The 20,210-nt window shown below is 52.5% G+C and overlaps 1 protein-coding gene across 3 annotated transcripts in view; it reads right to left on the bottom strand.

Moving 5' to 3' along the window:
- The window catches only part of myo6a (myosin VIa), a 190,010-nt gene that overhangs the window by 36,469 nt on the left and 133,331 nt on the right, over positions 1–20,210 (bottom strand). For 2 of the 3 annotated variants that reach the window (XM_079255818.1, XM_079255819.1), the window contains exons 21-26: positions 17,191–17,321; positions 15,340–15,417; positions 13,938–14,067; positions 6,194–6,284; positions 4,230–4,380; positions 322–530 (exon numbers count right to left, since the gene is read on the bottom strand). In XM_079255818.1, the coding sequence (XP_079111944.1) occupies positions 322–530; positions 4,230–4,380; positions 6,194–6,284; positions 13,938–14,067; positions 15,340–15,417; positions 17,191–17,321 (790 nt within the window). Of the gene's footprint in view, positions 1–321; positions 531–4,229; positions 4,381–5,777; positions 6,062–6,193; positions 6,285–13,937; positions 14,068–15,339; positions 15,418–17,190; positions 17,322–20,210 lie in introns of those variants that run through there. The other variant, XM_079255820.1, reaches the window with a different exon arrangement.

Below are 20,210 nucleotides of genomic sequence, written 5' to 3'. Positions count from 1 at the left end.
ACGTTATTTAAAACTTTTTTGAACGCGATCTGATACCTGTCTTCTGCCCCCTGGTGGACACAGTTAGCACTGCAGTGATCTGGACCAGTCGTGACGAAAATCAAAAGCAAAATCTTTTTTTTTCCTTGTGTTGGAATTAAATGGGTTTAAAAGCTAATAATAAATAAATAAAAGAAATTAAAAGTAAATAAATAAAAAGATTATTTAAATAAATGATTTGAATAAATAAAAATAAACCTAAATACCAATAAAATAAATTAAAATAAATAATTCTCTGATTAGAAAGTCTAAAAATGGAGAATTAAAATCGGTTTTACTTACAGTCGCCGCTCCTCCTCCTCCTGCTTGCGGCGCTGCTCTTCCTCCTCCCTCCTCTTCCTCTCCTTCTCCATCTCCTCCTGGATGCGTCGCAGCCGCTCTCGCTCCTCCTCCTCCTTCTTCTTGTTCTGCATGGCGGTGAGCAGCTGCTGCGACCGGGTCACCAGCGCCTGGTACTCGTGGTCGATGTCCAACCGGGTCATGGTGGTCACCTGAGCAACACAAAGCAGGAAGCAGCTCATCACGTCTCGCTGAGGACAGCCAGAAGAGGAAGCTCCTCCTCCTGCCGGCTGCTCAGGTGGACGGACTGCCATGTTGGACGCCGCTGGTTGTAACATGTCGTTAGTTTCCCTTCCACGCTGCAGCGGTTGTATTTGGGGAAAAGGGAAGCAGGACATGATGAAGACGGTGTTGACCGCAGGGAAACGGGAACTGAATGTAGATGGATCAGCGAGAAATGGAGAAACACGGATTAGTTTGGCGCTTTCATCGGTTACCCACGGCAACCTCAACGCATCTCCACTGCTGAAAGAGGAGCAGGAAGGGATGAAATGTTTTCGTTTGCTTCGGCGTCTCCTTCGGCATCGTTCCTCCTGAACGGAATTCATCCGGCTCTGTCCGTCGTCCGTCTGTCCAGCGCTACCAGCAAAGACACCACAGAAGAAGACTGCAGGAGACGACGCTCCTTCACATCCTCTAATTCCATCTAAAAAAAAAACTCTGGTGTCTTCGCAGGACTTCTTTGTCCAACAGGTCCAAAGAGCTGCTGGAGAACCCCAAGTCCTGGAAAGCACCATCAGCAGCACGCTGCTCCACACGATGGAGGGGGGCCACAGGTCCTTCCTAATCCGGTCTGAGCGCTGACCTTCCACCCTGAAGATGAGAACCTCCGTCGTCCAGGAGGAGACCTGATGTTCCTCCGCATACAGATGGGGTGGATCAGATATCTGGTCTGGATGCCTCCTGGACCTCCCTGAGGAGGTTTTCTGACATGTTTAACTGGGTGGAGACTCTGGGGAACATCCCCCCACGACCCGACACGGAGGAAAGATAGAAAATAGATGGATGGATTTTCTGGAAACTGTTTTAGTGATACTTTCAGTCTCCAAACATCCCAACAGAACACATTCTCCACGTTTAGAAACATCCTGCTGGATGAAATGGACATGACAACGCTGGTCGTTTCGCACCCTAAAAACCCACCATGTCACTGGTCTCTGTGGGATCGCCACACCTTCACCATGTGGTGCTTCTGGCAACCTTCTTTCAGATTCCACTAAAAATAAACACTTTAACACGACAGGACATGCAGCAGAGTTCCCAGACCCGTCCTGAGGCAGAAAACTACCATTTTCACACCATTTCTTGGTTCCTTTCTGGTCAAAACTTCCTCTGATTGGTGAGTTAACTCTGCAGGAGCTGCAGATGGTTCGGCTGCTAACGTCCACCTTCCCACAGTTCGCTGCATGTTTATGGGTCATCTGACAGAGACAAGCAGGACGGAGGTGTAAAACCTGAGGAGCGAAACACGCTGTCATCCCACAGCTCATTTATATTCATAAGCATCTGCTGTCACGGCAACCTTTCTCCTCCGACCGTCAGTTAGTCTGACATGATGGCAGCCGCGGCTTCGGAGTCCTTCCAGCCGCGTTTGTCCCTGTAAACCCGACGATTGCCGTCAGACTATCAGCTCCTCTGCAGGGGAAACATGGCAGCGGGGGGCGAAGGCCGCGGAGAACAGATAATCCAGCCGTCCAACAACTCCTCTCATTACTGATTGTCTTTTCACATCTAAGAGTAGAAAAACAGTCAAAATGTCTTTCCACGAGACGACGAGCACGTCACACAGGAAAACAAGCCAGAAGTTTGTTTCTGACAGAATCAGCAGGTTTTTCTGTTCAGGAGGAAAAGTCTCCAAGAGACTTCCAATGGTCTGGACCAGACTCTGGAGCCAGACTCTGGAGCCAGACTCTGGGACCAGACTGTGGAACCAGATTGTGGAACCAGACTGTGGAACCAGATTGTGGAACCAGACTCTGGACCCAGACTCTGGAACCAGACTCTGGAACCAGACTCTGGAACCAGACTCTGGAACCAGACTCTGGAACCAGACTGTGGAGCCAGATTGTGGAGCCAGACTCTGGAAACCAGACTCTGGAAACCAGACTCTGGGACCAGATTGTGGACCAGACTCTGGAACCAGACTGTGGAACCAGACTGTGGAACCAGACTGTGGAACCAGACTGTGGAACCAGATTGTGGAACCAGATTGTGGAACCAGATTGTGGACCAGACTCTGGGACCAGACTCTGGGACCAGACTCTGGGACCAGACTGTGGACCAGATTGTGGACCAGATTCTGGAACCAGATTGTGGAACCAGACTCTGGAACCAGATTGTGGAACCAGATTGTGGAACCAGACTCTGGAACCAGATTGTGGACCAGACTCTGGGACCAGACTGTGGACCAGATTCTGGAACCAGATTGTGGAACCAGATTGTGGAACCAGATTGTGGAACCAGACTCTGGAACCAGACTGTGGGACCAGACTGTGGGACCAGACTGTGGGACCAGATTGTGGACCAGACTCTGGACCCAGATTGTGGAACCAGACTCTGGAACCAGACTCTGGAACCAGACTGTGGACCAGACTCTGGGACCAGACTGTGGACCAGATTGTGGACCAGACTCTGGAACCAGATTGTGGACCAGACTCTGGAACCAGATTGTGGAACCAGACTCTGGAACCAGATTGTGGAACCAGAATGTGGAACCAGATTGTGGAACCAGATTGTGGAACCAGACTGTGGAACCAGATTGTGGACCAGACTCTGGGACCAGATTGTGGACCAGACTCTGGAACCAGATTGTGGAACCAGACTCTGGAACCAGATTGTGGAACCAGACTCTGGAACCAGATTGTGGATCCAGACTCTGGATCCAGACTCTGGAACCAGATTGTGGAACCAGATTGTGGAACCAGACTGTGGAACCAGACTCTGGAACCAGACTCTGGAACCAGATTGTGGAACCAGACTGTGGAACCAGATTGTGGAACCAGATTGTGGAACCAGACTCTGGAACCAGATTGTGGAACCAGATTGTGGAACCAGACTCTGGAACCAGACTCTGGAACCAGATTGTGGACCAGACTCTGGAACCAGACTGTGGACCAGATTGTGGAACCAGACTCTGGAACCAGACTCTGGAACCAGACTCTGGAACCAGATTGTGGAACCAGACTGTGGAACCAGATTGTGGAACCAGATTGTGGAACCAGACTCTGGAACCAGACTGTGGAACCAGATTGTGGAACCAGATTGTGGAACCAGACTCTGGAACCAGATTGTGGACCAGACTCTGGGACCAGATTGTGGACCAGACTCTGGAACCAGATTGTGGAACCAGACTCTGGAACCAGATTGTGGAACCAGACTCTGGAACCAGATTGTGGAACCAGATTGTGGAACCAGATTGTGGAACCAGACTCTGGAACCAGATTGTGGATCCAGACTCTGGAACCAGATTGTGGAACCAGAATGTGGAACCAGATTGTGGAACCAGACTGTGGAACCAGACTGTGGAACCAGACTGTGGAACCAGACTGTGGAACCAGATTGTGGAACCAGACTCTGGAACCAGACTGTGTTCATATCCAGTTTTAAAAGGAGCTAAATGTCGGTCGTCATGGCAACCCATCAGTCTTTACCTCCTAGATGTAAGTAAATCAGAAAACACCCTGATCCAGAAGCTTCTGTGCGTTTTACCAGGAAGAGTCGAACTCCACCTGTCCGTCAGTCAGTTTGGTGTCAGTCCGTCCATTGTGTCCTTTGAGTCGGAGTTTTACCTTTGCACGTGCTCAGTGTGTCTCCGGCGGACACAGCAGAAGAGGACATAAACATCCACCCACCTTAATTTTGACCATCAGGGCGTCTATGGTGGCCTCCAGCTCCTGGACCTGCTGGCTCATCTCCTGCTTGCCCTCCTTCAGGCCGGCCACCACCTCGTTGAAACGGCCCATCCTCGTCTTCAGGTTCCGCACCTTGACCAAGCCGTCGATGCTGAAACACAAAGCTTCCTTTCAGAGATGATTCCACATTTAACTTCCTCCAACCAGTCACCCTGCTACTCTCCGGATCTTTCTGATCAGCTGATTGGAAAAAGGTGTTTTGCTAACCTTTACGTGTCTGTGTGGGTAAAAGCTACCGGACTTTTCTCACCTTTGTGTCAAATCTTAATGCTGAGGGGCTGTTGGCTTCAGGTGAGGGACTGGGAGGGCCGCCAGGTGTGCGGTCCATGTGAGGGCCGCCAGGTTTGCGGTCCACGTGAGGGAGCAGGCAGACTGCCAGGTGCACGGTTCAAGTGAGGAGAACCAGGAGGACGGTTTGACGGACGTGTTCCACATTTGACACAAAGTTTCGAGCAGAAACACGTCCTCTGAACAATGAAGCAGAGAAACGGGTCTAACATGTTTTCGCTAGCGCTAATGCTTATGCTACGTGACTGCGGGTAGAAATGCTAAGTTACATCTTTGGTTGCAGAACCACCCTGAGAGAAAAATATCTTTCTAGCGGAGATGAAAGTTGTTTATTTATCATTAGTAGTTTTTTATTTTTCTTGTCTGACAGGAGAACAAAACCTTTAAAAGTTAACATTCAGGAAGAAAAGACCAGACATATCGCAGGTTGAGGGTTAGGGACATGAACGCCGGTCACAGTGAGTTCATACAGCAGCGCTAATGAGGCTAATGAAATGTCACTGAGGTCCCGATCCGAAGGAAAGGCTTCAGCTCATTAGCAGGGAGGGAAACTTCGGAGGCTAACGACATCTTTCTGCTCTGGATGCTAATCACTACGGCTAATTATCCTAAAAATAAAGTTCTTCCTGCTCCGTTTGGCAGCGTCGATTGGAACCGTCTGGAAACCATTACCTCCCCGCCCCCCACCACGTTGCAGCGTTACCTCCCCTCCCCGCCCCCACCACGTTGCAGCTTTACCTCCCCTCCCCGCCCCCACCACGTTGCAGCTTTACCTCCCCTCCCCGCCCCCCACCACGTTGCAGCGTTACCTCCCCTCCCCGCCCCCCACCAAGTTGCAGCCCGTTATCTCCCCTCCCCGCCCCCCACCAAGTTGCAGCCCGTTATCTCCCCTCCCCGCCCCCCACCAAGTTGCAGCCCGTTACCTCCCCTCCCCGGCCCCCCACTACGTTGCAGCCCGTTATCTCCCCTCCCCGCCCCCCACCACATTGCATCCCGTTACCTCCCCTCCCCGGCCCCCCACCACATTGCATCCCGTTACCTCCCCTCCCCGGCCCCCCACTACGTTGCAGCCCGTTAGCTCCCCTCCCCGCCCCCCACCACATTGCATCCCGTTACCTCCCCTCCCCGGCCCCTAGCACGTCGCAGCAGCCTGTCAGAATGAACCAGCGGGTTGCCAGATCAGACAAAAACACCTCACAGAGGAGCGAAAACGGTCCTCCTCACCTGCTCGGGGGGTCACAGCTGTTTATAATCAAAACATCACAGGTAATTAGCAGAGCGGCATGTGTCGCCAGGCAACCGTTGCCAAGGTGAACGTGTGCGTGTGGGTGTGTGTGTGTGTGTGTGTGTCAGGTAGAGAACTGTGAAAAAGGCGAATAATGACAAAGAGGAGGAAGATGTGATGAGGAATGAAGAGGAGTTCATAAAGAACAGAAGACGAGGAAGATGAGAAGCTTTGGAGGTTGAGATGAGAGAAAACGGACCTGATGAAGAGGAAGACCGATGAAGGACGGGATGATGACAGAAAGACAAATTAGAAGAAAGGATTGAAATAAAAACAGAATAAGTGATGAGGAGCAGAACAGACAGGAGGAAGATGAAACAACGAAACCCACCGAGGTTTGTGCTTCCTCTTGCACAGCCACATCCGAACAGTCTTCTGCATGGTGATGCAGGCTGCCGCTCGGTACAAGATCTTGTTCTTCACTGTGAAGGACAGACAGGAGACAACGTCAGACAGAGAAACAAGGTTGGACACATGGCAACGAGGAAAAGATTCAGTCCGAGGTTGCAGACGAAGAGTCATCCAGCAGGTTTCACATCGCTGCAGCTGAATGCAACGATGGGAAAACATACTGTTTGTTGGTTTACGTTTATTTAACAGGGTCAAGTAAATAAAACGTTGATTCATGAAATCAGACGGTGAGTGTTCCACATGCAGGATTCTAGTCCAGCTAACCCTGGTCCTGGTGAATGCAGGATAAACCAAAATAAAACCAAATACATCATATATTCTCTGCCGCTTATTCGGGGTCGGGTCGAGGGGGCAGCAGCCTCAGCAGCCTCAGCAGAGAAGTCCTTCCCTCACCCCAGCCACATTACCAACTCTGGGGGGGGAATCCCAAGGCGTTCCCAGGCCAGCCGAGATATAATCCATCCGGCATGTCCTGGTCTTCCCCAGGGTCTCCTCCTGTCCCCGGTTGAGGACCACGTCTCAGAGGTGCTGATTCTCATCCCAGCCGCTTCACATTCGGCCGCGAATCGCTCAAGTGAGAGCTGGAGATCACGACCAGATGAAGCCAACAGGACCACGTCATCTGCAAAAAGCAGGGACCCAATCCTGAGGCCACCAAGTCGGATCCCCTCAAGACCTCGGCTGCACCTAGAAATTCTGTCCATATAAGTTATGAACAGAATCTGTGATAAAGGGCAGCCTTGGCGGAGTCCAACCCCCACCGGAAACGAATCCGACTTACTACCGGCAATGTGGACCAAGCTCTGACACCTGTCGTACAGGGACCATCTGCAAAATGGTGGATCAGAATCGCCTCGAAGCCGTCTAGAAGTCTCAATGGCTTCGCCGAACTCCTCCCATGCCCGAGTTTTTGCCTCGGCAACAGCCGAAGCCGCATGCCGCTTAGCCCGTCGGTACCCATCAGCTGCCTCCAGAGTCCCACAGGCCAAGAAGGCCCGATAGGACTCCTTCTTCAGCTTGACGGCATCCCTCACTGCTGGTGTCCACCAATGAGTCCTGGGATTACCGCCACGACAGGCACCAACGACCTTACAGCCACAGCTCCGGCCGGCCGCCTCAGCAATAGAGGCATGGAACACAGCCCATTCGGACTCAATGTCCCCCGCCTCACTCGGGACATGTTCGAAGCTCTGCTGAAGGTGGGAGTTGAAGCTCGCTCTGACAGGGGACTCAGCCAGACGTTCCCAGCAGACCCTCACAACACGTTTGGGTCTGCCAGATCTGACCGGCTTCCTCCCCCACCATCTGAGCCAACTCACCACCAGGTGGTGATCAGTTGAAGCTCCGCCCCCCTCTTCACCCGAGTGTCCAAGGCATGTGGCCGCAGGTCCGACGATACGACTACAAAATCCATCATCGAACTGCGGCCCAGGGAATCCTGATGCCAGGTGTACATATGGACACTCTTATGTTGGAACATGGTGTTCGTTATGGACAATCCATGATGAGCACAGAAGTCCAACAACAAAACACCATTTGGGTTCAGAGGGGGGGGACCATGCCTCCCAATCACTCCCCTCCAGGTCTCACTGTCATTGCCCACGTGAGCATTGAAGTCCCCCAGCAGAACAATGGAGTCCCCAGAAGGAGCACCCTCCAGCACTCCCTCCAAGGACTCCAGAAAGGGTGGGTACTCTGAACTGGGAGCAACTCCAGACTGGAAGAAGATCCAGTTCCTCTGCAGGGTACTGGTTCCAGAGCCCAGGCCATGTGTCTCTAAAGCTGGTTTAAGTTGTTTCATGTAAAACAAAATTTATTCAGAAGGAAAAATGTTCTGATGGGTTCTGGAAACCAGATCCAGTCGAGGTTTTGTCCAGAAGATCTGGATGCTGACCTCAGTAGAGGATTTTCCTGTGAAGTCTCTTCATCTGAAACGCTGCTTTTCCTCCCCTGATGTTTCCATCAGAACTCACAGCTGGGTCAACATCTGGTCTGCTGCTGAGTCCTCAGTCCAGACCCGAGTCCAGACGTAGGTCCAGACCCGAGTCCAGACGTAGGTCCAGACCCGAGTCCAGACGTAGGTCCAGACCCGAGTCCAGACCCGAGTCCAGACGTAGGTCCAGACCCGAGTCCAGACGTAGGTCCAGACCCGAGTCCAGACCCGAGTCCAGACGTAGGTCCAGACCCGAGTCCAGACGCAAGTCCAGACGCAGGTCCAGACCCGAGTCCAGACGCAAGTCCAGACCCGAGTCCAGACGCAAGTCCAGACCCGAGTCCAGACGTAGGTCCAGACCCGAGTCCAGACGTAGGTCCAGACCCGAGTCCAGACGTAGGTCCAGACCCGAGTCCAGACGTAGGTCCAGACCCGAGTCCAGACCCGAGTCCAGACGTAGGTCCAGACCCGAGTCCAGACGTAGGTCCAGACCCGAGTCCAGACGTAGGTCCAGACCCGAGTCCAGACCCGAGTCCAGACGTAGGTCCAGACCAGAGTCCAGACGTAGGTCCAGACCCGAGTCCAGACCCGAGTCCAGACGTAGGTCCAGACCCGAGTCCAGACGTAGGTCCAGACCCGAGTCCAGACGTAGGTCCAGACCCGAGTCCAGACCCGAGTCCAGACGTAGGTCCAGACCCGAGTCCAGACGTAGGTCCAGACCCGAGTCCAGACGTAGGTCCAGACCCGAGTCCAGACCCGAGTCCAGACGTAGGTCCAGACCCGAGTCCAGACGTAGGTCCAGACCCGAGTCCAGACCCGAGTCCAGACGTAGGTCCAGACCCGAGTCCAGACGCAAGTCCAGACGCAGGTCCAGACCCGAGTCCAGACGCAAGTCCAGACCCGAGTCCAGACGCAAGTCCAGACCCGAGTCCAGACGCAAGTCCAGACCCGAGTCCAGACGTAGGTCCAGACCCGAGTCCAGACCCGAGTCCAGACGCGAGTCCAGACCCGAGTCCAGACGTAGGTCCAGACCCGAGTCCAGACGTAGGTCCAGACCCGAGTCCAGACCCGAGTCCAGACGTAGGTCCAGACCCGAGTCCAGACGCGAGTCCAGACCCGAGTCCAGACGTAGGTCCAGACCCGAGTCCAGACCCGAGTCCAGACGTAGGTCCAGACCCGAGTCCAGACGTAGGTCCAGACCCGAGTCCAGACCCGAGTCCAGACGTAGGTCCAGACCCGAGTCCAGACGCGAGTCCAGACCCGAGTCCAGACGTAGGTCCAGACCCGAGTCCAGACCCGAGTCCAGACGTAGGTCCAGACCCGAGTCCAGACCCGAGTCCAGACGCGAGTCCAGACCCGAGTCCAGACGTAGGTCCAGACCCGAGTCCAGACGCAAGTCCAGACCAGAGTCCAGACGTAGGTCCAGACCCGAGTCCAGACCCGAGTCCAGACGTAGGTCCAGACCCGAGTCCAGACGTAGGTCCAGACCCGAGTCCAGACCCGAGTCCAGACCCGAGTCCAGACGCGAGTCCAGACCCGAGTCCAGACGTAGGTCCAGACCCGAGTCCAGACGCAAGTCCAGACCAGAGTCCAGACGTAGGTCCAGACCCGAGTCCAGACCCGAGTCCAGACGTAGGTCCAGACCCGAGTCCAGACGTAGGTCCAGACCCGAGTCCAGACCCGAGTCCAGACGCGAGTCCAGACCCGAGTCCAGACGTAGGTCCAGACCCGAGTCCAGACGCAAGTCCAGACCAGAGTCCAGACGTAGGTCCAGACCCGAGTCCAGACGCAAGTCCAGACGTAGGTCCAGACCCGAGTCCAGACCCTAGTCCAGACGCGAGTCCAGACCCGAGTCCAGACCCGAGTCCAGACCCGAGTCCAGACGCGAGTCCAGACCCTAGTCCAGACGCGAGTCCAGACCCGAGTCCAGACCCGAGTCCAGACGTAGGTCCAGACCCGAGTCCAGACGCAAGTCCAGACCCGAGTCCAGACGTAGGTCCAGACCCGAGTCCAGACGCAAGTCCAGACCCGAGTCCAGACGTAGGTCCAGACCCGAGTCCAGACCCGAGTCCAGACCCGAGTCTGTTCGGGATTCTCCTCCATCCCCCTGACAGTGATGCTTGCTCCTCCCGCTGAGGGAGGTCTGAAGCGGGAAGATGAAGGAGTGAGGAGGAAAGGGAGGAGAGGCGACTGGTGAAAGATGAGTAGACAGCTCCGCTCGCTGCCAAACTCATTTCATCTGGTCGTGACCTCAGAGAGCGGGACCTCTACGGAACCAGGATGATGAACGACGCCAGGCGGAGGCAGCGTGGGATGGGGTTTAACGGGATGCGGCGTTCCAGCAGAGACTAACGGAGAAGAAGAAGAAAGCTGTGATGCCTTCAGGTCCATCAGCCATCCTGTAACCAGCCCGGAACCACTGAAACCAGCCCGGAACCACTGAAACCAGCCCGGAACCACTGAAACCAGCCCGGAACCACTGAAACCAGCCCAGAACCACTGAAACCAGCCCAGAACCACTGAAACCAGCCCAGAACCACTGTAACCAGCCCGGAACCACTGAAACCAGCCCGGAACCACTGTAACCAGCCCGGAACCACTGAAACCAGCCCGGAACCACTGAAACCAGCCCAGAACCACTGAAACCAGCCCAGAACCACTGAAACCAGCCCGGAACCACTGTAACCAGCCCAGAACCACTGAAACCAGCCCAGAACCACTGAAACCAGCCCGGAACCACTAAAACCAGCCCGGAACCACTGAAACCAGCCCGGAACCACTGAAACCAGCCCAGAACCACTGAAACCAGCCCAGAACCACTGTAACCAGCCCGGAACCACTGTAACCAGCCCGGAACCACTGAAACCAGCCCGGAACCACTGAAACCAGCCCAGAACCACTGAAACCAGCCCAGAACCACTGAAACCAGCCCGGAACCACTGTAACCAGCCCAGAACCACTGAAACCAGCCCAGAACCACTGAAACCAGCCCGGAACCACTGAAACCAGCCCGGAACCACTGAAACCAGCCCAGAACCACTGAAACCGGCCCGGAACCACTGTAACCGGCCCGGAACCACTGTAACCGACCCGGAACCACTGAAACCAGCCCGGAACCACTGTAACCAGCCCGGAACCACTGAAACCAGCCCAGAACCACTGAAACCAGCCCAGAACCACTGAAACCAGCCCAGAACCACTGAAACCAGCCCGGAACCACTGAAACCAGCCCGGAACCACTGAAACCAGCCCGGAACCACTGAAACCAGCCCGGAACCACTGAAACCAGCCCGGAACCACTGAAACCAGCCCGGAACCACTGAAACCAGCCCGGAACCACTGAAACCGACCCGGAACCACTGTAACCAGCCCAGAACCACTGTAACCAGCCCAGAACCACTGTAACCAGCCCAGAACCACTGAAACCAGCCCGGAACCACTGAAACCAGCCCGGAACCACTGAAACCAGCCCGGAACCACTGAAACCGACCCGGAACCACTGTAACCAGCCCAGAACCACTGTAACCAGCCCAGAACCACTGTAACCAGCCCAGAACCACTGTAACCAGCCCAGAACCACTGTAACCAGCCCAGAACCACTGAAACCAGCCCGGAACCACTGAAACCAGCCCGGAACCACTGAAACCAGCCCGGAACCACTGTAACCAGCCCAGAACCACTGTAACCAGCCCAGAACCACTGAAACCAGCCCGGAACCACTGTAACCAGCCCAGAACCACTGTAACCAGCCCAGAACCACTGTAACCAGCCCAGAACCACTGAAACCAGCCCGGAACCACTGAAACCAGCCCGGAACCGCTGAAACCAGCCCGGAACCACTGTAACCAGCCCAGAACCACTGAAACCAGCCCGGAACCACTGAAACCAGCCCGGAACCGCTGAAACCAGCCCGGAACCACTGTAACCAGCCCGGAACCACTGTAACCAGCCCAGAACCACTGTAACCAGCCCAGAACCACTGTAACCAGCCCGGAACCACTGTAACCAGCCCAGAACCACTGAAACCAGCCCGGAACCACTAAAACCAGCCCGGAACCACTGAAACCAGCCCGGAACCACTGAAACCAGCCCAGAACCACTGAAACCAGCCCAGAACCACTGTAACCAGCCCGGAACCACTGTAACCAGCCCGGAACCACTGAAACCAGCCCGGAACCACTGAAACCAGCCCAGAACCACTGAAACCAGCCCAGAACCACTGAAACCAGCCCGGAACCACTGTAACCAGCCCAGAACCACTGAAACCAGCCCAGAACCACTGAAACCAGCCCGGAACCACTGAAACCAGCCCGGAACCACTGAAACCAGCCCAGAACCACTGAAACCGGCCCGGAACCACTGTAACCGGCCCGGAACCACTGTAACCGACCCGGAACCACTGAAACCAGCCCGGAACCACTGTAACCAGCCCGGAACCACTGAAACCAGCCCAGAACCACTGTAACCAGCCCGGAACCACTGAAACCAGCCCAGAACCACTGAAACCAGCCCAGAACCACTGAAACCAGCCCAGAACCACTGAAACCAGCCCGGAACCACTGAAACCAGCCCGGAACCACTGAAACCAGCCCGGAACCACTGAAACCAGCCCGGAACCACTGAAACCAGCCCGGAACCACTGAAACCAGCCCGGAACCACTGAAACCAGCCCGGAACCACTGAAACCGACCCGGAACCACTGTAACCAGCCCAGAACCACTGTAACCAGCCCAGAACCACTGTAACCAGCCCAGAACCACTGAAACCAGCCCAGAACCACTGAAACCAGCCCGGAACCACTGAAACCAGCCCGGAACCACTGAAACCGACCCGGAACCACTGTAACCAGCCCAGAACCACTGTAACCAGCCCAGAACCACTGTAACCAGCCCAGAACCACTGTAACCAGCCCAGAACCACTGTAACCAGCCCAGAACCACTGAAACCAGCCCGGAACCACTGAAACCAGCCCGGAACCACTGAAACCAGCCCGGAACCACTGTAACCAGCCCAGAACCACTGTAACCAGCCCAGAACCACTGAAACCAGCCCGGAACCACTGTAACCAGCCCAGAACCACTGTAACCAGCCCAGAACCACTGTAACCAGCCCAGAACCACTGAAACCAGCCCGGAACCACTGAAACCAGCCCGGAACCGCTGAAACCAGCCCGGAACCACTGTAACCAGCCCAGAACCACTGAAACCAGCCCGGAACCACTGAAACCAGCCCGGAACCGCTGAAACCAGCCCGGAACCACTGTAACCAGCCCGGAACCACTGTAACCAGCCCAGAACCACTGTAACCAGCCCAGAACCACTGAAACCAGCCCGGAACCACTGAAACCAGCCCGGAACCACTGAAACCAGCCCGGAACCGCTGAAACCAGCCCAGAACCACTGTAACCGGCCCGGAACCACTGAAACCAGCCCAGAACCACTGAAACCAGCCCGGAACCACTGAAACCAGCCCGGAACCACTGAAACCAGCCCGGAACCACTGAAACCAGCCCAGAACCACTGTAACCAGCCCGGAACCACTGTAACCAGCCCAGAACCACTGTAACCAGCCCGGAACCACTGAAACCAGCTCTCTGAGGAAAGTGGTTTTTCTCCGGACTGTTGCATGTAAGCAGAGTCTCACGGCCGCCGTGTCGCCGTACAAAGATCAGAGTTAAATCAGGACAGAAATGAAAACCGTCTACGGCGGGGGAAGCCATGACGCTGCTTACGCTTGATGACGGACAGCCCGCACCACTGCACCTTCTTCCAGCGGCTGTGGATCAGCCACTTGGTGACCTTCTTCACCAGCTCGGCCAGGTGGTCCGGGTCCGACTTCATGATCTGGTCAAACTCTGCGAACTGGAATCAAAGCAGTCGGCGTGAGTGTCACATCATCCTGCAGCCAAACGGAACAGTTTTAATCTGAATCATGATGAAACATTTTCTTTGTGGCGCCTTTCTAGACACAACGTCACCGTAAACACATCACCATCAATAAACAGAAAAGATCAGTGGGAAACAGAATATTCCAGTCTGAACTGGTGTGTTTCCACTTTATGTCAGAACAACTGTATGGAGTTATGGAGCTCGGGGGGGGTTTAGAGCAGCTGATTGCTCATCTCCCCCCATGGTGGCCAGACGGGGGGCGGTGAGACCGATGGAGGACCTGAGAGGACGGACTGGGATGCTGACATGGAGGAGGTGAGAAAGGGAGGGAGGGGCGAGGTTATGGATGTTGGAGGTGGACAGCAGGATTTTGTAGTGAATGCAGTGAGGGGGGGCCAGGGCTGGGGGCGAGGGGGGAGGGCTGCTGCATTCTGAACCAGGTGAAGTTTACGGACAGTTTGTTGGAGAAGACGGAACAGACGGGAGGCGGCGGGGCGGGGTGGGGGTTGAGAGGTGTGTGTGTGGGGGGGGGGGGGGGGGGGTGATGCTGGGGAGGGGAAAGTATGCTGACCGGGTTATGTTGTTGATATATGATGTAAAAGACAGAATGCTGTTGAAGAGTCATCCATGGGTGTGCAGAAACTATCAGATGGGGGGGGGGGGGGGTGGAGGAAAGTCTGGCCTGGAGGATGGAGAGGCTGCTCCAGGATCAGGACAGGTAGGAGACCGGACTCTGCCACCAGGAGGTCTGTAGAGACTTTCAGTGATGCAGATTCAGTTCAGTGGAAATTTATTAAGTTTTTATTCCGATTGTGTTTATTTATTTGACTGAAGTTCTTTCTTCTACATCTGGTTTTCTTTCAAAGTTCTTGTACATAAAATGTGGAAAATAAAATAAAGATTTATTTTAAAAAAAAACCAAAACAAAAAAAAAAACAAATAAAAGTAGGAAATAAAGAGTCGCCCGTCCTGACCTTGGATCAGACAACGTGCCGCTTTGTGACGAAGCAGCTGAGATGTGCTCCGGGTTTGGACTGTGGACGGTTCTGGCTGTGTTGTGTTTCTGCACGCTGCAACAAACCGCCGCTTCACAAAGTGAGAACTTATCTCACCTGAATGTGATGAATTATTCATCTGGGGGACGGATAAAATCTGTTGGCTCAGAAATCTGCTCTGACTGACGCTCTGCTGGGTTTCAGGGAACAAAATACGTTAGTCTGCAGGAAGCAGGAGGACCAGTCTCACCTTCCCAGGTCGGAAAAACACTCGAGTCAGCCCGAACTTGTAGTCGTTCTCATTCAGTCCCAGAGCTTTGAACAGAGCCTGCAACACACACGGGAAACACGCCTGTTTTAGCTTGTAGAAAACAGACACACCATCATCTGCAGCGAAGCAAAACACGCCTCCACACAGAACACGCCTCCACACCGAACACGCCTCCACACAGAACACGCCTCCACACAGAACACGCCTCCACACAGAACACGCCTCCACACCGAACACGCCTCCACACAGAACACGCCTCCACACAGAACACGGCCCGATCACAAAACGCGCCTCCACACCGAACACGGCCCGATCACAAAACGCGCCTCCACACCGAACACGCCTCCACACAGAACACGCCTCCACACCGAACACGCCTCCACACAGAACACGCCTCCACACCGAACACGCCTCCACACAGAACACGCCTCCACACAGAACACGCCTCCACACCGAACACGGCCCGATCACAAAACACGCCTCCACATCGAACACGGCCCGATCACAAAACGCGCCTCCACATCGAACACGCCTCCACATCGAACACGCCTCCACATCGAACACGCCTCCACATCGAACACGCCTCCACATCGAACACGCCTCCACACCGAACACGCCTCGATTACAGAACATGCCTCACACAGAACACGCCTCCACACAGAACACGCCTCCTCACCAAACACGCCTCGCTCACCAAACACGCCTCCTATCAAAACACGCCTCGATTACAGAACATGCCTTGATTACAGAACACGCCTCCACAGAGAACACGCCTCAGTCACAGAACACGCCTCCACACAGAACATGCCTCGATCACAGAACACGCCTCCACTCAAAACACGCCTTGATTACAGAACATGCCTTGATTACAGAACACGCCTCCACACCAAACACGCCTCCACACCGAACATGCCTCGATTACAGATCATGCCTCACACAGAACACGCCTCCACACAGAACACGCCTCCTCACCAAACACGCCTCGCTCACCAAACACGCCTCGCTCACCAAACACGCCTCCTATCAAACACGCCTCGATTACAGAACATGCCTTGATTACAGAACACGCCTCCACAGAGAACACGCCTCCACAGAGAACACGCCTCAGTCACAGAACACGCCTCCACACAGAACATGCCTCGATCACAGAACACGCCTCCACTCAAAACACGCCTTGATTACAGAACATGCCTTGATTACAGAACACGCCTCCACACCAAACACGCCTCCACACCGAACACGCCTCCACACCGAACACGCCTCCACACCGAACACGCCTCGATTACAGATCATGCCTCACACAGAACACGCCTCCACACAGAACACGCCTCGATCACAGAACACGCCTCCACACCGAACACGCCTCGATTACAGATCATGCCTCACACAGAACACGCCTCCACACAGAACACGCCTCCACACAGAACACGCCTCCACACAGAACACGACTCGATCACAGAACACGACTCGCTCACCGAACACGCCGCGCTCACCGAACACGCCTCGCTCACCAACACGCCTCCACTCAAAACACGCCTCGATTACAGAACATGCCTTGATTACAGAACACGACTCGATTACAGAACATGCCTCAATTACAGAACACGCCTCCATACAGAACACTCCTCGATCACAGAACACGCCTCGCTCACAGAACACGCCTCGCTCACAGAACACGCCTCGCACACAGAACACGCCTCGCACACAAAAAAAGCCTTTCTCACAGAACACGCCTCGCACACAAAACACGCCTCGCACACAGAACACGCATCGTTTACTCGCATTCACAAGAACACGCCTCTTTCATTCCGTGTCTACAAGAGGACTCACCTTGCAGAAGAGGCGGGGGTCGAGGCGTGTGAGTCGGGGGGGCATGTACTTCTGGTACATGTTGTAGAGTTCATGGAAAGGAGCTCTGGAGGGGAAGCCGCCCTGCATCAAGTCCAGAACCGAGACCATACCTGCAGAGGGCAGGTGGGTTTATGTGTTCATAAACAAATAAAATGTTTCACAGAAAAAGAGACGAAATAAAGACAAAATGCTTTGAATAAAAGTTTCTGCAGAACTGCAGGTTCTGTTCCACAGGAACGTGAATCCTGAACGCTGCCTCCATGTTTGCTCCTTGAATGGATAAAAAATAACTTGTCGACTTTAAACGTTGATTTTATCTCATTTTTACAGAATTAACCAATTTTACAGAATTAATTAATTATGTCATAGTTTGAAATGATATTTAAACATTTTAAATAAAATGAATAAATTTAGTTTTGTTTCTGGAACTGGTTTGTCAAAAAAATTCTATCAACTAAAATACAGGAAATATGCAGAATAAATAATAATGTCAAATACTACAATCTAATAATTAAAACCATTTTCCAAAAAAAGATATTTTTTAAAATTATAAGCTAAGCAGTAGAAACATAAATTTAATAATACATTTACTTGATTATAAAAAATATAAAACATTTATAACAAATATTTCATGTAAATCAGAATACATCATTCAACAAATAAAACAAACAAAAACAAACAAAATCAATTTGCCAGTATAAAACGGACTAAATGTGTTTTCTGACTGTATTCAGCATTAAAAGGTGTCTATGTATGTAAACTGCACAGCAGCTTTTAACTTGTTTTAATTATTTTAATGCAGTTTACGATTTTATTGTGATTTTGCTGTTTGTGTTGAGTTTTATACTTTTAACACCATCAGTAATGTTTTAACGTTTCATGTGAATCACTGTATATTAAAAGTTCTGTTCAGATATACTGTCCTAAACCGGAACTGATCCGCTCGTCTTTATGCCCCCCGGTCATTTCTCCGTCATCGGATCCATCATCCATCCATCATCCATCCATCCATCATCCATCCATCCATCCATCCATCATCCATCCTTCCATCATCCATCCATCCATCCATCCATCATCCATCCTTCATCCATCCATCCATCCATCCATCATCCATCCTTCATCCATCCATCCATCATCCATCCTTCATCCATCCATCCATCATCCATCCATCATCCATCCTTCATCCATCCATCCATCATCCATCCATCATCCATCCATCCATCATCCATCCTTCCATCATCCATCCATCCATCATCCATCCTTCCATCATCCATCCATCCATCCATCCATCATCCATCCATCATCCATCCATCATCCATCCATCCATCATCCATCCATCATCCATCCTTCATCCATCCATCCATCATCCATCCTTCCATCCATCATTCATCCATCCATCCATCATCCATCCATCCAACATCCATCCATCCAACATCCATCCATCCATCATCCATCCATCCATCCTCCATCCATCCATCCATCATCCATCCATCCATCATCCATCCATCATCCTCCATCCATCAATCCAGCCATCCATCATCCATCCATCCATCATCCATCCTTCATCCATCCATCCATCATCCATCCTTCATCCATCCATCCATCATCCATCCATCATCCATCCTTCATCCATCCATCCATCATCCATCCATCCAACATCCATCCATCCAACATCCATCCATCCATCATCCATCCATCCATCCATCCATCCTCCATCCATCAATCCAGCCATCCATCATTCATCCATCCATCCATCCATCCTTCATCCATCCATCCAAAAAAATCTACAATTCTGTGATTTTTATCACTTTAAAATCAAACTCCATAGTATCTATGGAAACAGTAATTTACATTCATTTGTCCAGATGCTGGGTGCACAGAGAGTCTAATAAACGGCTTCTTTGTGACTTCCATCGAATCATCATTGAAGCAGCTTTGTCAGGGCAGAACCCGGCTGGTCCCCTAAAGAAATAATCCCAGTAATCCATCAGATGAGCTTCGGGATGTGAGCTGCCGACACAGACACATCGATTCCTACCTTATTCTGTTAACAGAGATCCCAGCCAGCAGTCTGAGGCAAAAGAAGGGAATGTTACCCTGCTGATGATCCCACCGAGGCTCGGTCAGACCAATCTTCAACCAAATAAAACTTCTTTAAGAAAACCACTTCTGTACGTTGAGATAATTTCATGTTTTTACGGCAACATAACGTCCCAACGTGCATCGTCTGTTCAGACGCTCTGGAAGATGTGATTAAATCTCTGTACGTGTCCTGTGGGAAATTAATCTAATTATCCGTAACGCCAAGCAAATGGATGCAGGGATATTTGTTTGGTGATTAATTAAAGAGGAAGCTGAGTATGGTGAGTTTGCATCGCAATTAAACTGGCTGCATCTGCAGCCGGGGGAAATGAACATAAACACTTTAAACGGAGCAGAACTATAACTGTTGCTGTGGCTGAACCGGTTAGTAACACATTAAGTTCACCAAGTCTTCCTTTTTCCATCACCAGACTGGGATTAAAAAACATAGATAAATAAGTTACCGTATTTTCACAACCATAAGGGGCACATAAAAGTCTTAGATTTTCTTCAAAATGTACGGCGCGCCCTATAGTGCAGTGCACCCTTTGTGTGCGTGTTGTTGTTGTTGTTGTTGTTGTTGTAGTAATCGGACGTAGTAAAGAACACCATGAGAACGTTAAAGGGTGAAGCGTGGGCACTGATCGCATATAAAAGAACAGGTATGTGCGTTATGCAGAACAACCCTGAAAATGGCAAAAACACGCTTATGAAGCACAGTTTAAACTGAAGGCCATCAACTACGCCAAGCAACATGGAAATCGAGCAGCCGAGAGAGAATTTAAGATTAATGAATCGATTTTTCGCAAGTGGAGGAAGATGGAAAACGAGCTCCGACAGGTAAAGAAGACGCAGCTGAGTTTCCGTGGACATAAGGCAAGGTGGCCCGAGTTGGAGGACAGACGCTTGGGCTAACG

The sequence above is a fragment of the Telmatherina bonti genome (assembly GCF_933228915.1).
Source record: "Telmatherina bonti genome assembly, chromosome: 16".
In the NCBI taxonomy this organism is placed as follows: Eukaryota; Metazoa; Chordata; class Actinopteri; order Atheriniformes; family Telmatherinidae; genus Telmatherina; species Telmatherina bonti.
This window is presented reverse-complemented; position numbering and strand designations above follow the sequence as displayed.